The sequence below is a fragment of the Monodon monoceros genome, unplaced genomic scaffold (assembly GCF_005190385.1).
Source record: "Monodon monoceros isolate NGI ecotype Baffin Bay Population unplaced genomic scaffold, NGI_Narwhal_1 Super_Scaffold_12, whole genome shotgun sequence".
NCBI classification, from domain to species: domain Eukaryota; kingdom Metazoa; phylum Chordata; class Mammalia; order Artiodactyla; family Monodontidae; genus Monodon; species Monodon monoceros.
Window position 1 is genome coordinate 118,402,081 of NW_021703768.1, and position 17,183 is coordinate 118,419,263.

The window sequence follows — 17,183 nt, forward strand, 5'->3', positions numbered from 1 at the left end:
CGTCTGGCCTTGGCCGAAGGACTGTAGCGTCGGTAATAGCATGATAGGGCCATTTCCTTCCGGGCGGGGGTCAAATCCTCGGGAAGCCGAGCCATCCCGTCCAGCTACCTCTCCAAAACGGGGCGCAGGCCATGTCACCTCTCTAGGAGGCTCCGGAGAACCGGCCACGCTGTTCCTTTCGGGTGCAGGAAGCCGGCTCCCTCCGGCCCGCTGGGAAGATTCCCTGCTACACATCCGGCCGGGGCATCTGAGGGCAGGAGCCAAGCCAGCCGTGCCCGATAGACCAGTAGAGAGCACTCTCGCCTGACTGCCTCCCCCTGTCCTCCTCACCGGACCCAGACTCGGCACCGCACACTCCCCCGACGCGGGGTCGGGGAAGGGGGGGAGCGGCGCAGTCACGCGCGCATCACACTTGCGCTCACAAGCGCGCAAGGCTCTCGCTCTCCGCCCGGCACACCTGCGCTCCGCCCCCTGGTCCCGGGCCGGCGACGGTCGAAGGCTTTTGGGAACCCAGGGCGGCGGCGGCGGCGTCCCCCTTCTCCTTCCCTTCCCAGGGCTGGAGTTGTCCGGAGCCTCTCCCCGGTCCCAACCAGCCCGCATCCCTCTCCATCCTTCCCTCCCCCCGCCTGCCGCGGCAAGGGTATCTGCGGCCGCAGCCCGGAGCCCTTGAGGCGGCGAAGGGGGGAGGGGAAGAAAGCAAGGGATGAGCGCCGGGAGGGCGTCGGGGGCCCTGAGCCGGACTAGGACGCCCCTGGAACCGGAACCCGAGCCGGAGCCGGAGCCAGAGCTAAACCACCGGTACCGGTGGGCCAGGTGGTCAGGATGGGAGGAACAGAAAGGCGGGAGGGGGTGTGTGCGCGAGAGTACAGGAAGGGGAGGGGGCTGTGGAGGCCTGGCTCAGGCCAACGCAGAGGAGGTGTGGACGCTGACTCAGGCACGATCCTTGTGCAGGCCGCCTGAGAATTCCGTCCCATCTCGCTCTGCAGTGTCCTTGGGAGGGACGGAAGCTCAGGACAAGCTGGAAAGGGGAACGTTCTGGGCGTCGGGGAAGCGGACCAGGGTCGTGGAAGACAGCTTGCGCAGCTGCCGTCTGGCACCCCTGGCCCGGACCAGCACCCCTGGCACGGACAGCTCCCTGGTTGGGTAGGGGGTGGGGCCAGACCTTAGAGGCTTGCCCGTCTCGGATCCTGAAGAAGGCATTCCTATCCCTCCCCCCATCTCTAGCTGCAGCCCCCTAACCCCAGGAGGCGCCCTGGCCCGCGCTCGCCCTCCAGGGCCTCATGTCGGAACCACAGCCTGACCTGGAGCCGCCCCAACATGGGCTGTACATGCTCTTCCTGCTTGTGCTGGTCTTCTTCCTCATGGGCCTGGTAGGCTTCATGATCTGCCACGTGCTCAAGAAGAAAGGCTACCGCTGCCGCACCTCGAGGGGCTCGGAGCCTGACGACACCCAGCTCCAGCCCCGTGAGTGAACAGCCTAGAACCTGGCTCAGTCACCTTTCTCCCTGACCCTTCTCCCCACACCTCTTCCTGGTCAACAGACCCAGGCCAAATCCCGACCAAGTTTTCAGGAGGTCTAGTAATGCTTTCTTGACTCTGCAAAAGCAATTGGGTTGCCACCACCCCGAAAGCAGGGCTAGAGTAGGCAGCATGGGTGGGAAGGGCCCACTGATGAGTCTTGGACTCCCATTGATTTCCCCATCTTTTCTGCCCTGGCCCTTGAAATGCTAATGTACAGCACGATGGCAATTTGCTAAAGGGGTAGGTCTTGAGCAAGAAGCCACAGAAGCCACCAGGTAATGTACCCCCAAAGCTGACTCATTTACTGCTTCCTTACCAACCTCTTTCATCCTTCAGCTGAGGACGATGACATGAATGAGGACACAGTAGAGAGGATTGTTCGATGCATCATCCAAAATGAAGGTGGGTGTATGCTGGCCCCTCGTTCCCCACCTCCTCAACTTCCCCTTGCCCCGGCCTTTGCCTCCACTGACCCCCTCTTTTCCTTCTCCCCTCAGCCAATGCTGAGGCCTTGAAGGAGATGCTGGGGGACAGTGAAGGAGAAGGGACAATGCAGCTGTCCAGGTGAGCTGAGAACAAGGGCCAGCACGATTGAGCTTGCCTTGGAGAGTACCCTCTCCTCCTGCACATTCCTCTCCCAGTCTCCTTGCATGTTTGGGTTGACAGGGGAGAGTAAGGCTGGTTAACATACAGGAAGAAGGACGTTTTGTAGAAATCCTGAGTCCTTCAAACCACATCTCTCCTCTGGATATCATCAAGCCTAACCTTCACCCCTTATGCCACTCCTCTGCATTAAGCATTGCCCGCTTTTTAGCCCCGGAAGGGAGAACACATGGTCACTAATATCTTCATATTGAGTTTATTAGATAAAGACAAGAAACGAATGGTGGGGCCTGGGGCAAGTGGGCATCTGGGGTTTAAGGAGCACGCCGAAAGAACAGGAGCAAGTCAAACAGGAAGAAAACTGGGAATGTCACCCCTGGTCCTTTCCTCCCTACCGTCCAGCGTGGACGCCACCTCCAGCTTGCAGGACGGAGCCCCCTCCCATCATCACACAGTGCACCTGGGCTCCGCAGCCCCCTGCATCCACTGCAGCCGCAACAAGAGACCCCCACTTGTGCGTCAGGGACGCTCCAAGGAAGGAAAGAGTCGCCCCCGGCCTGGGGAGACCACTGTGTTCTCTGTGGGCAGGTGGGTATAGAGTGCCCCAGGGAAAGGGAGGTTGAGGTGGGGACCCCAACGGTCAGGCACCTGCCTCCAAAGGTAGGCCCTGGCTCTTTCTTTGTGGACTGTGAGCCGCAGCAGAAGCCAGGCTGCACAATGTGCCCCACAATCTGGTCTCCCCTGCCCTAGGCCAGAGGGAAGTGCCTATCAAACCCAGGATGTCCCTGATCGGGGGGAAGGGCCAAGCAGCCTCTGAGTGGTGGTCCTAAGCCCCAGTGTTCCCTCCCCTCCCAGGTTCCGGGTGACACACATTGAGAAGCGCTATGGGCTGCATGAGCATCGTGATGGCTCCCCCACGGACAGGAGCTGGGGATCTGGTGGGGGGCAGGACCCAGGGGGTGGCCAGGGGTCTGGGGGAGGGCAGCCCAGGACAGGGATACCTGCCGTTGAGAGCCTTCCCCCTGAGAGGCCACAGCCCCTGGCCCTTGCCAGCCCCCCAGTGCGTAATGGAGGACTCAGGGACAGCAGCCTAGTCCCTCGTGCACTTGAGAGGAGCCCTGGAGCCTCTGCAGAGTCGATGCTGGGGGCTGGAGGAAGGGGCCCAAGCCCAGGGCTGGCCAGTCAAGAGGCAAATGGACAGCCAAGCAAACCGGACACCTCAGATCACCAGGTATGAAGACATGTGGTAGGCTGCGGTGGGCTCAGCTCTTATTGCCCCTACTCGAGGGGGCACTGATATGACCCACCTCCTGTTCTCCCACTGGTGACCCCTCCTCTCTCTCTCAGGTGTCCCCACCACAGGGGGCAGGGGGTGTGTGAGGTGAGTCTGCCTGGGCCCCAAGTCAGATAATCTCATCCTCCCACCCCCTACTTTAAACTACCTAAGCCCATTGGTTCCCTGAACCCCCAAGCTAAACTGCAGGCTTAGCCTTTGGTACATATTCCTTGGTTTGGTGGTGGCGAGTGGGCTTGTGCTCCAGGGGACAGGGAAGGTCCTGCAGCCCCTGGGGAAAAGCGGGGACACAGCTTGAAGAGGAGGCAACACTGTTACCCTTCCTCTCCTTCATTGCGCTGATGGACTACCAGCTGGCAGGGCCAGGGGTTGGGTGGGCATGAAGCCCCTCCTCTCAACTGGACAGCACTGCCCCCCAGCTGAGGGACCAGCCCTACTTCCACCTGGAACTGCACGGTCTCAGGCTGGGGGACCTTGGGAGAAGTCCCACCTCTGGTCCTCAGTCTCTTCCCCTTCCCCTGTCTGCCAACAGGCCGCCTGACCTGCTTTCCCCATCACCTCACTCCATATGCTAGAGCGTGCGGCTGGGAGCAGGCCCCTGCCCTTGGTGGGCCCTTAAAGCAATAGCACCTTAGACCCCCTGCCCTCTTGGCACAAGAGGCCCAGGCCCTGGCTTGGGCTTTGTGCCCTTTATTCACTGTCAATAAATCCGCTCAGACGATTACAGCTGCTTCGCATACTGGCTCCAGCTCCTTCTGACAGGCCTGCCCCCATCCCCAGTGGCTCTGGCATCTGGAGTGGGGTGATTCACAGAACCAGGGTGGAGACACAAATAAGCCAGAGCCACTCAAGACTTTGGGGGATGAATTCCAGTCCCAGAGATTTCAGGGTACTTCACCACCCTAGAGATGGGGTGGTAGCAGAAGACAAAGGAGTAGTTTCAGCCCTTAGAGATGGCTGGAGGATGATGGCAAAAAAGGAGTGGGTTCCAGCCCCAGAAATGGGGAGAGAAGAAATTTCTACCCGTGAAGGTGAGAACGGAAATCAGGGAGATTCCAGCTTTTGGCTGTGTCGCTCTGGATCACCGTGGGGAGGGGTGGTCTCTGATAGCACGGAGATAGGGGCAGCAGCATCACTGGGGGAAAGTGATTCCCCCTGGCTTCAGGTGAGAGGATCTGGGTGGCCAGGATCCGGGGCTTTAGCTGGCGGGGGAGGCGGTGGACGCATCTGTAGGGAACACAGTCAGTGCACCAGATGCCTCCCTTGGGGATATCCCTGTCCATTCCCTCTGTCCTGCAGATAAAACAGGACAAGTTGGAGTGACCCCTCTCCAAACACTCTCCTCCAAGGGCGGGGCCCTTACCGGCCTGAGTCGAGGCGCCATCACATCCAGGGGTCCAGGGCAGTCCAGGTCTTGGTCTGGAAATAAGAACCACAAGTCAGTCTTACGACTTTGTTTTGTTCGCTTCTGTATCTCCAGCACTTAGGACGGTGGCACTCTGTAAATATTTGTTGAATTAACAAATAGTCACTAACCTGGGTCATAATATCCATCAATCCATCCAACCTCAACGCTTATTGAGCACCTGCTGTATAATCGGGCCTGCTAAAGGTACCCGGGGGCAGGAGGGATCCACACCGCCCCCACCCCTAATGGCTGCCAGGAACTGCATAATGAAACACTAACAGACACAATGAATGACTGAGTACTAAATCATTCAAAGTGAACGACGGGTGCTGGAGAAGCGGGGTGCAGAAAACGCTCACGGGGTTCCAGGGTCGCGGTGGGTGGGGGGTGCAGTGAAGAAAGTGAAAGAACCTTTTAGAAAAGATGGTTTTAGGAAAGATGGATGAGGTAACAACAAAAACAAGGAAAAAAAAAAGAAAAGATGGATGAGGAAAATGATGATGCAAACCAGGTGTTTGCAGGATTCAAGAACACTAAGGGCAGAGGATGTGTATTGGGAAAACACTGTGGGAGAAACTGGCTAATTTTTAAAATAATAATAATGAGAAAACAGCTACTAATTGCATGCTTGCTATCTGCCCAGCACAACGCTGGGCACTCTATAGACACATCCCTTTAACTCTCACAACTCAGTGAGGGAGGGACCTTCCTCCTCACTCTGTAAAGGCCCAGACATGTTAAATCACACACTAGGACGTCATAGAGCAGAGTTTGAACAGTGGGCCCAGCTCCAAAGCCCAAGCTCTTCTACCATCATGCATCAGAGAGCCTGATGGAGAAGGTTCCTGAGGGCAGGCAGAGGGGCTGAGTGTAACCCAGGAGCTCCAGACTTCCTCCTTCTTCCTGTCTCTTACCCTCCCAGGGCCCCAGCTCCTTCTACTCACCACCAGGCAGGACAGGTGCAGGCGACCCATCCAAGGCAGAGGTGGGTGCAGGAGGGGAGAAGCTGGGAGGGGAAGGGGATGGCAGGATCTGGGGATGAGGGGGCAAAGAGTTATTCCTGGCATGTGGGAAGGTTTCACCAGCTCTTCCTCCTATCCCATCTTCAGTTCCTGTCCCGTCACTCCCCAGTTCAGAGAGTGACCAAATACTTGTATCTGGGTGGGGCTTGTAGGTGATACACATTTCAACAGCCAATATATATTGACACTTAATATGTCCCAGGCATTTTGCTAGCACTTCGCATGCACTAATTCATTCAGTCCTCACCACCACCCCATGAGGTAAGGATTTGATGATTCCTATGTCAGAGGTGAGACTCAGGTTAATCCATCTATCCAAAATCACAGAGCTAGTTAGTGACAAAGTCCTGGCTAGAACTCCTGACTCCTACTCCTATGCTCTTCTTGCTAGAACAACAGGTACCGTATATCAAAGCACCTATGGGCCACTGTGCTAAGCACTTTACTTCCATTATCTCTAATCAGGATAGTTAGCCTCCTGAAAGAGGCATTATTGTCCCCCTTTTATATGCATGTGAAGAAACAAGCTCAGAGAGGTCTAATCACTGCCTAAAGTAACAGAATAGGAAGCTGAACTAAGATCCAGCTCTAAAGCAGGACAACCAAACTCTAATGAAGACTGCCTTGGTTTCCCTTTTCTCTGTGCCAAAGGAGATGGGGAATCCCAATCCACTATAGGGGGGGAGGGGGCATTAAGACGAATATGGGACCTCCCTGGCATGGGAGGGTCAATCCATTGGTGCCTGGGGACCCAGGGAAAAGGAAGCCTCACCTGTTCAGGGTCTGAGAGTTCAGATGGCCCTGGGGGGCCAAGCAGCTCCTCCACCAGCAGGGAGGGGAAGACCCCAACATGGCCCCCAAATTCTCCCCTCCAGAAGCCATCATCCACTCCATCCTGGGTCCGGGGCAGCAGGCGGATAAGCGCCCCCTCGGGGAAGCTCAGTTCCTCTGCGCTCTGTCCCGTGTAGCTGTACAGGGCGCAGGCCAGGAACGCTGCGGAAGCCCCCGCCCAGGAGAGATGGTGAGGGGAAGAGGCGGGCAGCAGTGCCCCCAGGCCAGGGCTACAACCACTCAGTAACTCTTCTCCCTTTCTTACCTGTGGGCTCTGCCCCCGAAGGATTGTCGCTGTCATGGCTGCTCTCAGGGAAGGAGAGGTCCGGGAAGTTGAGATACCGCTCAGGGACAAAGCCTACCTCACCGTGCTGGTTCCGAGCCTGCTCACCCAGCAACGTGAACAGAAAGCAGGCTTGCCTCAGCGGTCCACGGCCCTGGCCTTCCTCCACTCAGGCTTCCAGCTTTGCCTGGCTGGGTCTTTACGGACCACAGAGAAGTCCCTCCCACTGCCCCCTTGCCAAGGGCAGAGCCCCGGGTCCATACCCACCTTGACCCATTCGTCGGCATCTCCCTCCTCTATGACCTCCAGCCACTCGCCCTCTGTGATGGTCAGCTCGTCCTCATGTCCTGCCTGGGCCCCACAAAGAAGGATTCAGGACTGGCTGTTCTCCATCCCTGCCTGTCTGAGGTCCCCACCTCCATTCATACCTGATAGCCAAACACCACATGGACAGGGCAGGGGAGGGGCCTGGTGGCCAGGGCTGGGGGGGCGGGCTCCTCAAAGAGCTCCCCCGTCTCCTCACATTCCTCAAAGTCAGACAGCTCAGCATCCTCAGCCTGGGGGGACAGAGAACAGGCATGGTTGTGAGGCCCAGTCTCAAGCACCACCCACTATATCTCTCACTCCTCCATTCTACCTTTTTTTTTTTTTAAACATCTTTATTGGAGTATAATTGCTTTACAATGTTGTGTTAGTTTCTGCTGTATGACAAAGTGAATCAGCTACATGTATACATATATCCCCATATCCCCTCGCTCTTGCGCCTCCCTCCCACCCCATCCTACCCTTAACATTGTGGATCCTCCTCCAAGGTAGTACCACCCATCCGTTCACCCTGGGTCACAGGCAGAACCACCACAGAGCAAGATAACACTAACAATAATCACAGAGTTACAGTATTGAGCGCTTATATGTGCCAAGCACAATGCTAAGTATCTTATGTACATTGTCTTGTTTAAACTTCTTAATAACCCAGTGTTATTTTGCGAAACTATCAACCTCAGTTTACTTAATGGGAAACTGAGGCTCAGAAAGGCTAAGTCACTTTCCAAGATCACACAGCTAGTAAGTGGAGTGGCTGGTACTCAAACTGCTTATAGTCTGCTCTTGGGACCTTTCATAACCACCATCCTACACTCCATAATAAAAGTTCATTGAGAGCTCTCTATGTTACAAACTGTGCCAAGAGTCATACTTAAGTGATTTCATTTAAGCCTCACAACAACCCTTTGAGTTAGCTACTAGTGTGATTCCCACTTTATAAGCTCTGCTTTCCACTGGGGCTCTTTACCCTCCTGGTGCGTATGGGGAGGGAGTGGAGGGAGCTCACCGTGGGAGAGAGGTCCCTCTGGGACAGCCGGGCCTCGCTGAGCCGTCGCTCCTGCTCTACCTCATCCTGGGCCTGGGTCATGGCTGGCTTCAGCCAGTGCTGCACATCCAGGCCAGCCCCCTGCAGCAGGGCCAGCCGGGCAGCCCCCTTCACCTGGCTCACCTGACACAGGGAAGAGGGGGTCAGTCAAGGCTGTGGCTGGGCCTGCCCTTGGGAGGTGAGTGGAGCCTCCTACCCAGATGTGTCCACCCTCTACCTCCTGCCTCCAGTCTCCCCACCATCAGATAAAGAAGTGGAGGAGGGTGTTGCCGGAGGAGGTGCGGTCTCAGTGGCTCTAACCCCAGGGCTGTGCCTCACCTGTGCCCGCCGGATGCTCTCCCTCACTTCCTGCAGCCGCTGTTCTATGCCTGGAGCCTCCCGCTCTGAAGCCTGCTGCCGCCTCTGCTCCAGCCGCTGCAGCACCTGGTTGGGGACGCAGGGGACAGGAGTGGGTGGAGATACTATGGGGCACAACTTACTAATAACCCGGGAGTTTCCTAGTTGTTTCACATGCATTATGTCATCTCATCTTCCCTGTGATGTGGGTGCTATCATTAGCCCCACTTTAATGATGATGAAACTGAGATCCAGAGAGCTTAAGTCACGCCCTTACTCAGGGTTACATAACTAGGAAGCAACAGAGCAAGATTTGAGCCCAGGTGAGTCTAGTCCCAAAGGTTACACTCTTAAATTACTGTGCCACACTGTCGGCTTAAATTACCCTTCCCTCCCCTCCTGCCTGCAGCCCCATGACATCCCCAGTGACGCCGGGATCCCCATCTCTCAGCTCTTCTTGCCCACCCCCGACACCTGCACTCCCCACCTCACCCGCTGCCCATGGTTCTGGATCTTGTAGTCTCGGGCAGCTCGGCTCGTCCAGCGTTGAACTTCTTTCTCCAGGCCACTCTCCCCGGCCACACCTCCTGCGCCGCCCCGCTCCAGCTCCAGGACACACACCTGAATGAATGGGGAGCTGTGAGGATGCCCTGATGCTGCTCCTTCTCCGTTCCCCCTCCCTCCAGTTCCCTCCTTTTTTTCTTCCCTGTCTCCTGACCTCCAGGGTCAGGGACAAATAGATGGGAGCACACGCCTATGACTGTGGACACAGGAGTGCATTCATGTGGACACACAGAGAGTCCCAGAAGTGGGATCCAGGTTGTGGGACAGAGGTAGAATCAAGAAGATAGTGCAGTGAAGGGACAGAAGGGTGGGAGGAAGTGCGTTAATTTGTGTCCTGGTGGGAGGGAGGTGAACTGGGGTTCTGAAACCCTCTCTCCATGGTTTAATAGTCCCTAAGTTAAAACCAGGACAAGGATAATGGGGAAGAGGCCTACACCACAGTCCCCTTTCCAAGTGGCCTGATTGCACCTAGCAGAGAGGTCTTACCTGATCATTCCCTGCTGGCTGAAACTGCTGAGCTGGGGTGGGGGAGAATACTCCGGGCTCCTGAAGAAAAAGCTCCAGATCCTGCTCCCAGCTTACCTGGGAGTTGGAATAAATCAAAGTCGGCCACTCACTGGCTCCCTCTCCAAGCCTGTCCCCAGCCCTTCTTGGTAGAGAGAGGACAAGGTGAGAAGGAAAGGGGCAGACATGCGGTGGTGGAGGGGGCGCTGTACTGGGAGAGAAGCGTAAAGAGGATCTCTGGGGAGCTTACCTGGGAGGTCGCTTGCCCCCCACGGTGGGCATGCTCCAGAGCCATCTCTGCAGCTTCCAGCTCCGTGCGGCTCAGTGAAGTCAGCGGGTCCCTCAGGTGTTCCAACAGCTCGCTGACCAGGGCCTGGAGAGAACTGATGCTGACACCACCCTTCCCCCAAGCAGGCTCTCTGTCCAGGTTTGAATGGGTGATGGGTATGAGGTATGGGAAATTGAGAAGGAATAAGACATTTTTATGCTTCTAATAATAGGCCCTCATGTGTGCACAGCACTTAACAGTTTAAAAAGCATTTTCACATTCATTCTCTCCCTTGAGCCCCATTAGTCTTATAAAGTAGGCAGAGCAGGGGTTAGTCCTGAGGAAGAAACTGGGGTTCAGAGGGGTAAGTGTTCTGTACAATGTCATGCAACCAGCTAGAAGCAGAAGCAGAACCCAGGTATGTATCTTCTGCCCACTCTGAGCAGACTAGGTCCCCAGCCCCACCCAGCCTGATGGTGGTGGGAAGCAGGGAGACGACGCCCTCCCTGCTGAGACGCAGGGGTATCTAGGCTGAGACTGGCCTTGAGCACGGCCGGCAGTTCTTCCTGGTAGTAGTGGTCAAGGTGGGCATTGGTGGCCACCAAGTTGAGCAGGTACTCATTGCGGGCCGCTCTCAGCTGCTGGGAGTACTGGGCCGACTGGACAGACAGCTAGGAGAGGAACATAGGTGTCAACTGGGAGCTCTGGACCCTTGGGGTCCTTCCACGGCCAACCCAGATCCAGAATGGATTCTCACATTACTGAGATAACTGGCAAACCATACTAAAAATTTTACATACTCACAATTCCTGCTCAAAATCCTCTAGTGGCAACTGCATACATTTTGGATAAAATCCCAACTGCTCCTTACCGTGGTCTACCAGGTCCAACATGAGCGGGCCCCTGCACCCTCTCTGAGTCTTTCCACAGTGCTCGTCCCCTTGCTCACAGTGCTCCAGCCACACTGGCCTTCTCTCAGTTCCTCGAGCCTACAAAGTTATTCCCACCTCAGAGCCTTTGCACTCACCACTGCCTCTCCCTGGAATGTTCTTCCCCTACATCTCTGCATGGCTGGCTCCTCCTTGACACTCAGGCCACCTGCTCAGAGAGGCTTTCCCTCTAAATTACACTCCCCTGTTATGCTTTATCATATCACCTTCTTTTCATTTATTCTGAGTCTTTGTTTATTTACTATCTGTCTCCCCTAACCAGGCTGTGGAGGCAGGAGCTCTGCTGGTAGTGTTCCCCATCATATCCCCAGTGTTTCAAACAATGCCAAGTACACAGAAGTCCTCAATAACTGCATATTAAAGGAATGAAAAACAAAGGTACTATTTCCATTTTATAGATGAAGAAAATGAGGCTCAGAGAGATCAAGTTTACCAAGGTCAGGCACCAAGGAAGTAGGGTAGCCTGGATTCATCCCAGTCTCTCTGACTTAGGCACCCGGGTTCCAAATCTGCCCACCTCTCCCTGCCCCGACTCATGCCCACATCCTCTGAACCTTGGTGCTGAGTTTCTGGAGACTGGTCCGAGTGTGGAAGAGGCCATGGTCACTTCGGTTAAGCCTGTGCAGGCAAGGGAGAGGAGCGGAGGTCAGGCCCAGCCATGGCACCTTGGCTCCATCCCCCGACGCCACAGGCTTCCTAACTCCCCATAACCCCACCTGGCCTGGACATCAGCCGCCTTCTCCTGTGCCAAGGCCCACACCCGTTCACGCTGCCCATACAGCTTTCGACTTCGGCTCAGCTCCCGGACAGACTGCAGCACCTCGGCCTGCGCCCTCTGGAGGTTCTCTGCTCCCTAGGGGCATGGACACACAAGTCCTGATCCAGATCACCTCCATCCCTGAGTCAGCCCTTCCTTCACCCCATCCACTGAGCCGTACCTTCCTAAGCACCTGCTCCTTAGCGCTCCGCCCTGTGCCTCCTGCCAGGTCACGGTATCGGTCAGATGCCTGGAGCCGGGCTTGGCCCCCAGCCATGGTGGCATCCAGCAGGCAGCGCCAGGCACCAAACACCATCCTGCCTCTCCCCAGAGAAAGTCTGCATTGACGAGGGGAGCACTCCAAAGCTTCACGAGATGCCCCCCCCAACACCATGGGAGACAGACTGCTTTCCCATCCCCCTCGTCTGGGAGCCCATCAATCGATCAGCCCATTAGCTCGGCCACAAGGATCACTTATGCCCTCCGCCCCCATCCAGTGTCCTTGCTGGGTCAACTGCTATCCCGCTGCCGTGTCAGCTCTACCTGCCGCTCACGTGCCCTCCTCATAGGTTCCTGGGGTTGAGCTCCTCATCCCTTCTTGGCTCCCTGGCCTCCCTGCCACCCCACCATGGGACCCACCTGCTGTCCATCTCCCCACTCCGGTGTCCTTCCCTCTTCAGAAATGGCCCAGCCAGTTTCTGGAGTGCCTGGTGGGAAAGTCATCATAGACCCAGTTCCCTTTCAAAGACTCTCCCCACTTGGGAGAACATACGATCAGAGTATAATAATGCCACCCACTTTGCTAAGTGCTTTACATGCATTAACTTATTCTGTCCTTACAACAACCTTGCGTGAAGGTACAGTTATTATTATTCCCATTTTACAGAGAAAGAAATTGAGGCCAAGAAACGTTAAGTAACTTGTCCAAGGTCACACAGCTAAAAAGTACCACAGCAGGAATTTCACACAAATTTGCCTGGTGCTAGGCATTTGCTCTTGACCAGAACAGGAGTATGTGTGGAGGCACATTGCTGGTAGTGTAAAGGAGGCTAGGACAAAAGGGAAGGTCCAGAGAAAGGAGTCCCATACCTGCCCATACTCCCGTTCAATGGCTGCCCTCTGCTTGCTGTAGGATCTGTGGAGATTAGGGGGATGGGGTGGTCTTACTGTTTGGTCCTTTTCTCCCACCCTCGACCCTCTCCTTAGCCTGGGCAGGAGGGAGAGGGGAGCCAGGCCTGGAGTGTGACTATACCAGGAGGGCCTGAGACTGAAGAGAGAGTCCTTGAGATCACCTCGGGCAGCCGCAGCAAAGGACAACCTCACCTCAGTGCTCAGAGCCTCAGCAGGATCCTCCCCACCCCTGGAGAACCATCTGTGTGCTTGGAGGTGAGGACTGATGGGGGTCAGCTGAGTACAGTGTGTGCCAGCCTTCCAACAGGTCTGGAAGAGGGAGGGGGGATTCTGTCCTAAGTTTGATTGTGGGTGTGGAGGGGGCGGTGTGGAGTGAAGGGGTTTGAGGGAGGGTCCCTGTGTGTTTATGTGTGTTGGGGTGCGTGGAAGGATAATTCGTATCCGGCATCTGGAGAGGGAGGCCTAGGATGACGGCCTTGAATGGGCAGGTTGGAGAGCTCTTCACCCCCGCCCACCCCGACAGCTATAGTATGTTGGAGAAGAGGCGGAGCGTGTGACAGAGAAAGTCGGGGTACGTGGAGGGGGTCAGGGCTACCTGATATCCTCCAGTAGGTCCGCCTCTCTCTGCTGCCGGGTCTGAAGGATGTTCAGCTGCTCCAGGAAGCGAAGCTTCACCTCCTGGGATGGCTTCACCTGTGTGGGTAAGAAGAAGATGAAGACCCCTGGCGCAGGGACCTGAAAAACACTCCGCGCAGGGAGCGGTGAGGGGGCGGGGCCAGGGAGGAGCTGGGCTGTTTCCTCGGTTACTTCTGGGTTGGCCCTTGAACCCCTTCCTACTCTTCGTCCCCCACCGCTGGTCTGGTGCCCCTTTGGGCCGCATCACTCCCCCAGCCCGCCAGGAATCCCCGTCCCCAGGCCAAGCTTACTTTTCGGGGCGGCGGCTGCATCTCCGCTCCGGCCCAGGCAGCAACTCGACTCCGGAACTCGAGGAAGCCCCGCCCACAGCTAAGCCCCGCCCAGGATCTGGCCCAGCTCCGCCCTCGCCCCGCCCACGCCTGATCAGTCTCTTCGCTGGGCCGCGAAGCGCCAAGAGCGGCAGGAACTAAACCTGTGTTACCGCTGAGAATACCCCGGAAAGGGTCCGCGCCCCCCTGTGGACGCCGCGTCCGCTGGGCGGTAGGGGGAACCCCAGGTTTCTGTGTCAAGACGCCTCGGTTCTATTTCTGGTGGAGAGCTATTGACTTAGCTCGTAATTATTTCTAATCATTCATTTACATATGCAGACCTCCAATCCCGACGCGACGGGTGAAGGATGGTGAGGAACTCAATCTGTAACCAGGGAAACTGAATCACTGGATGCCTGAGCGCAGATGCGTGTGATGAGAGAAACAGGGCTGATCCCAGACCTTTTCCTAATTCCCACTGAACTGGAAAAGCCTGCGTGAGTGAGGGTGAGAAAGACGCCTGGAGCCAGGAAGGAACCAGTACCAGAGGAAAAGACAGGGCCAATGGAGTGGGCGTGAGCTGGGAGATGAGAGCTGGGAGATGAGAGTGGGGACTTGCCCCTATCGGCTTTAGGGCCTGCCCTTAAGGTTCTACACCCCAGGACATACCCCCTATCCCCGCCCTGGCACTGCTTTCTGAGGATCTGCACACACACTTTCCTCATCCTCCTCACCTATCCATGGCCCACACCTCCTCACTACACCCCCGACTTGGAAAAGGCAGATATCTGTGGCCCAAACTCCAGATTCACATTTCCAACAGCTCACCTGACACCACCACTTCATCTAAATAGGTACCTCAAACTTTCAAACGGCTCCTTCTACCTGATCCTTCCCCAGTCACCTCCCCCAGGTAACATACTAAATGGAACCATTCTCCATCCAGTTAGGAGAGTCAGAAAGCCAGAGTCTATGTACCCTTCCTCCTACCCCCACCTTCCATCCATCAGCAAGGCCTATAGGTTCTATCTCCCATTGATCAACTTCCCTCAATTTCCAGAACCACCAACCTGGTCCAAGTCCCCATTATCAGTCTCCTGGTCTGATATCTGGCCTCCTTGCTTCCAGTCTTCCCCCTACAACCCATTGTTCAGAAAACAGCCAGAGTGATCGATCTTTTTGTTCAAATGAAGCAAAATCTCATCCCTCTCTTCCCTAAGACTCCTCAATTGCTTCAGAATAAAATCATGGCCCACAAGGCTGATCATCACTGGGTCCCTGCCAGTCTTTCCCCCTTCAGCCCATACTCTTGTCCAGCTCCCCACTCACTGTGCTCCAGCCACTCCAGCCTCCTTGCTCTTCCCCCAACATGCCAACTCCCTTCCCATTGCAGAGCCTTCATGCCTACTGCCTTCCCTTTCCTTCTGGAGTGCTCCTCCTCCCAGCACTCCACATGCCTGGCTTCTTACCTTTACCCTCCACCCAGCCCAAATGTCACCTCCACAAGCACATCACTTTGCTTTAGTTTCTTCACAGCCCTGACTTTGTTTGTGTGTGCATATTCTGTTCCCCTTAAAGCAAGGACCCCCATCTCTTTTGTTCACACTATATCCTCAATAGCTGGCACCAATTAGGTGTTCAATATATATCTGTTGGGGCTTCCCTGGTGGCGCAGTGGTTGAGCGTCCACCTGCCGATGCAGGGGACACGGGTTCGTGCCCCGGTCCAGGAGGATCCCACATGCCGCAGAGCTGCTGGGCCCATGAGCCATGGCCGCTGAGCCTGCGCGTCCGGAACCTGTGCTCCGCAACAGGAGAGGCCACAACAGTGAGAGGCCCGTGTACCGCAAAAAAAAAAAAAAAAAAAAAAAAAATATATATATATATATATATATATATATGTTGAATAATTGAATGAATGAAGTAAAAAATGGCAGTCTTTTTGTTCCAAGGTTTATTAACAGTGACGCATCCTTTCTGGCTCCTCTTTGCCCCAGTTCCCAGCCCTAATCAACCTCCCCACTCTGGGGCTTCACTGTAGTCTCTGAATGTTGAAGGTGGGGTAGGATAAACTTGGAGATCATTCAAATCTGTGCCTTCCAAATCTTTTTTTTGTTAATGCATAAAACCATTCTTTTCAAACCCAAGATCTCTCATAGAACCCCTACATATCAAATACATAGAGCGGAAGTTGCCCTTCTCGAGGGAAACGATGTGGGGCTTACAGCTCTGAGAAACAGTTTGAGATTCACCATTCTCCTTATTTCAGTTACTTCATGGTACAGGTAAGTCAGCAGAGGCCCAGAGAGGCACCACAACCTGTCTTTCTCTGAGCAGGACGCAGCCTCGGGAGCTCTCGGCCCCGTTCTCCTTCCACAGCACCATACTGGCTTCTAGAGTCTTATCAACCAGGGCAAAGGATGCTCCCAGCAGGGTCTGCCATGGGGAGAGCTTGGGCCTTTGGTTACCTACCCCTCAGACTGCTGGTCCCAGGGTCATGTGAGGGGCTGGCTGGGGGATGGACTGGAAGTGCAGGGAGCTTGGGTGGGGAAGCCAGGTGTCTGTGTCGGAAGGCCATTGGGGCTCGGGGGCTGGGGGCTGGAGGGCTGAGAGGGGCTGCCCAGGCCTACGGTGGTCTCTCCCTTCCTCAGGATGAGGCTGCTGAGCTCCTGGAGCAGCTGCTCCTCCAGGGACCCATGTGACTGGGGGCTGCTCTTTGAAGGGGGCCCCGGAGGGGGCTCAGGTGGTCTCTCCTCCCAGCCCAGGGGGCCTGCTTTGGGCAGAGGAGACTGATCAAAGGACCGCTGGCTGGCCAGTGGGGTCTCTGGCTTGGCTGTCCGCTCCGGTGTGATGGAGAAGGAGGTGGAGGTGTCTTCGGTCAGCTCAGGGAAGGCCCCCACTTCCTCATATACCGGCTCCTCGTACACAGCCTCCTCCAGTTCCTCTTGCTCCTCCACAGACCCCTGGGATGACTTCATCGGCTGGATGGGAATGGGGGTAACCAGAGGCAGGTACAGAGTTAGAGTTACCAGATTATTAATCGCTAACATTTATTGAGCTCTTCCTCTTTACCAGATGCTGCAAAATACTTTGCATGTATGATGTCAAAAACAACCCTGTATGATGGTTACACTGCAGGTGAGTGAGCTGAGGTACCGAGAGGTTAAGTAAGTTGCCCAAGATCACACAGTTAAGTAAAAGGTGGTGCTGGGGCTTGAACCCAGGTCTGTCTGACTCCAAAATGCATTCACGTAACCGCTTCCCTTCTATTTCTCAGATCCTGTGACCACTTCCCCCTTTCCTCACCGCATCCTACCATCCCTTGTTTTCCTCATTCCTTTTGGTCCCAATACTCTCTCTCTCTCTCTCTCTCTCTCCCTCTCTCTCTCTCCCTCTCTC

The 17,183-nt window shown here is 55.7% G+C and overlaps 3 protein-coding genes across 9 annotated transcripts in view; 1 reads left to right on the top strand and 2 right to left on the bottom strand.

Annotated features, from left to right (window-relative positions):
- The first annotated feature begins 559 nt into the window (after positions 1–559).
- RELL2 (RELT like 2) lies at positions 560–4,133 on the top strand. The gene is made up of 7 exons (XM_029215833.1): positions 560–798; positions 987–1,464; positions 1,858–1,923; positions 2,019–2,085; positions 2,527–2,712; positions 2,980–3,355; positions 3,951–4,133. Exons 2-7 carry the CDS (start codon positions 1,281–1,283, stop codon positions 3,957–3,959), a joined length of 888 nt encoding a protein of 295 aa, XP_029071666.1. The 5' UTR covers positions 560–798; positions 987–1,280; the 3' UTR covers positions 3,960–4,133.
- On the bottom strand, positions 2,362–13,831 carry FCHSD1 (FCH and double SH3 domains 1). 5 transcript variants are annotated; one of them, XM_029215823.1, is made up of 20 exons: positions 13,768–13,831; positions 13,437–13,534; positions 12,800–12,845; positions 12,350–12,417; positions 11,892–12,033; positions 11,670–11,806; positions 11,508–11,571; positions 10,546–10,674; positions 9,986–10,108; positions 9,718–9,813; positions 9,160–9,288; positions 8,650–8,754; positions 8,293–8,454; positions 7,391–7,519; positions 7,230–7,313; positions 6,945–7,062; positions 6,621–6,841; positions 5,771–5,858; positions 4,782–4,837; positions 2,362–4,645 (listed from the first exon to the last, which is right to left on the bottom strand). In XM_029215823.1, the coding sequence occupies exons 1-20, from the start codon at positions 13,786–13,788 to the stop codon at positions 4,580–4,582; spliced, it is 2,082 nt and encodes a 693-aa protein (XP_029071656.1). In that variant the 5' UTR covers positions 13,789–13,831; the 3' UTR covers positions 2,362–4,579. The 5 variants fall into 5 exon arrangements, with proteins under 5 accessions (XP_029071656.1, XP_029071657.1, XP_029071655.1 ...); XM_029215824.1 differs by having other exon boundaries at positions 4,390–4,645; positions 11,892–12,027; XM_029215822.1 differs by having other exon boundaries at positions 4,390–4,645; positions 11,892–12,048.
- Positions 13,832–15,720: 1,889 nt separating this feature from the next.
- ARAP3 (ArfGAP with RhoGAP domain, ankyrin repeat and PH domain 3) overlaps positions 15,721–17,183 on the bottom strand; it is a 28,998-nt gene continuing 27,535 nt past the window's right edge. For all 3 annotated transcript variants that reach the window (XM_029215810.1, XM_029215809.1, XM_029215808.1), the window contains one exon: positions 15,721–16,765. In XM_029215810.1, the coding sequence (XP_029071643.1) occupies positions 16,280–16,765 (486 nt within the window). In that variant the 3' untranslated portion in view covers positions 15,721–16,279. The remainder of the gene's footprint in view (positions 16,766–17,183) is intronic.

Excerpts from the sequence above, each read along its gene's own strand:
- FCHSD1 (XM_029215822.1), bottom strand. The coding sequence starts at position 13,788 with ATGCAGCCGCCGCCCCGAAAA. Across the intron at positions 10,675-11,507 it reads TCCAGAAACTCAGCACCAAG|CTGTCTGTCCAGTCGGCCCA; the intron begins GTTCAGAGGATG and ends TTCCTCTCCTAG. Across the intron at positions 4,838-5,770 it reads TGCACCTGTCCTGCCTGGTG|ACCAAGACCTGGACTGCCCT; the intron begins GTGAGTAGAAGG and ends TCTTATTTCCAG.
- RELL2 (XM_029215833.1), top strand. The coding sequence starts at position 1,281 with ATGTCGGAACCACAGCCTGACCTGGAGCCGCCCCAACATGGGCTGTAC. Across the intron at positions 1,465-1,857 it reads CGACACCCAGCTCCAGCCCC|CTGAGGACGATGACATGAAT; the intron begins GTGAGTGAACAG and ends TTCATCCTTCAG. Across the intron at positions 2,086-2,526 it reads GGGACAATGCAGCTGTCCAG|CGTGGACGCCACCTCCAGCT; the intron begins GTGAGCTGAGAA and ends CCTACCGTCCAG.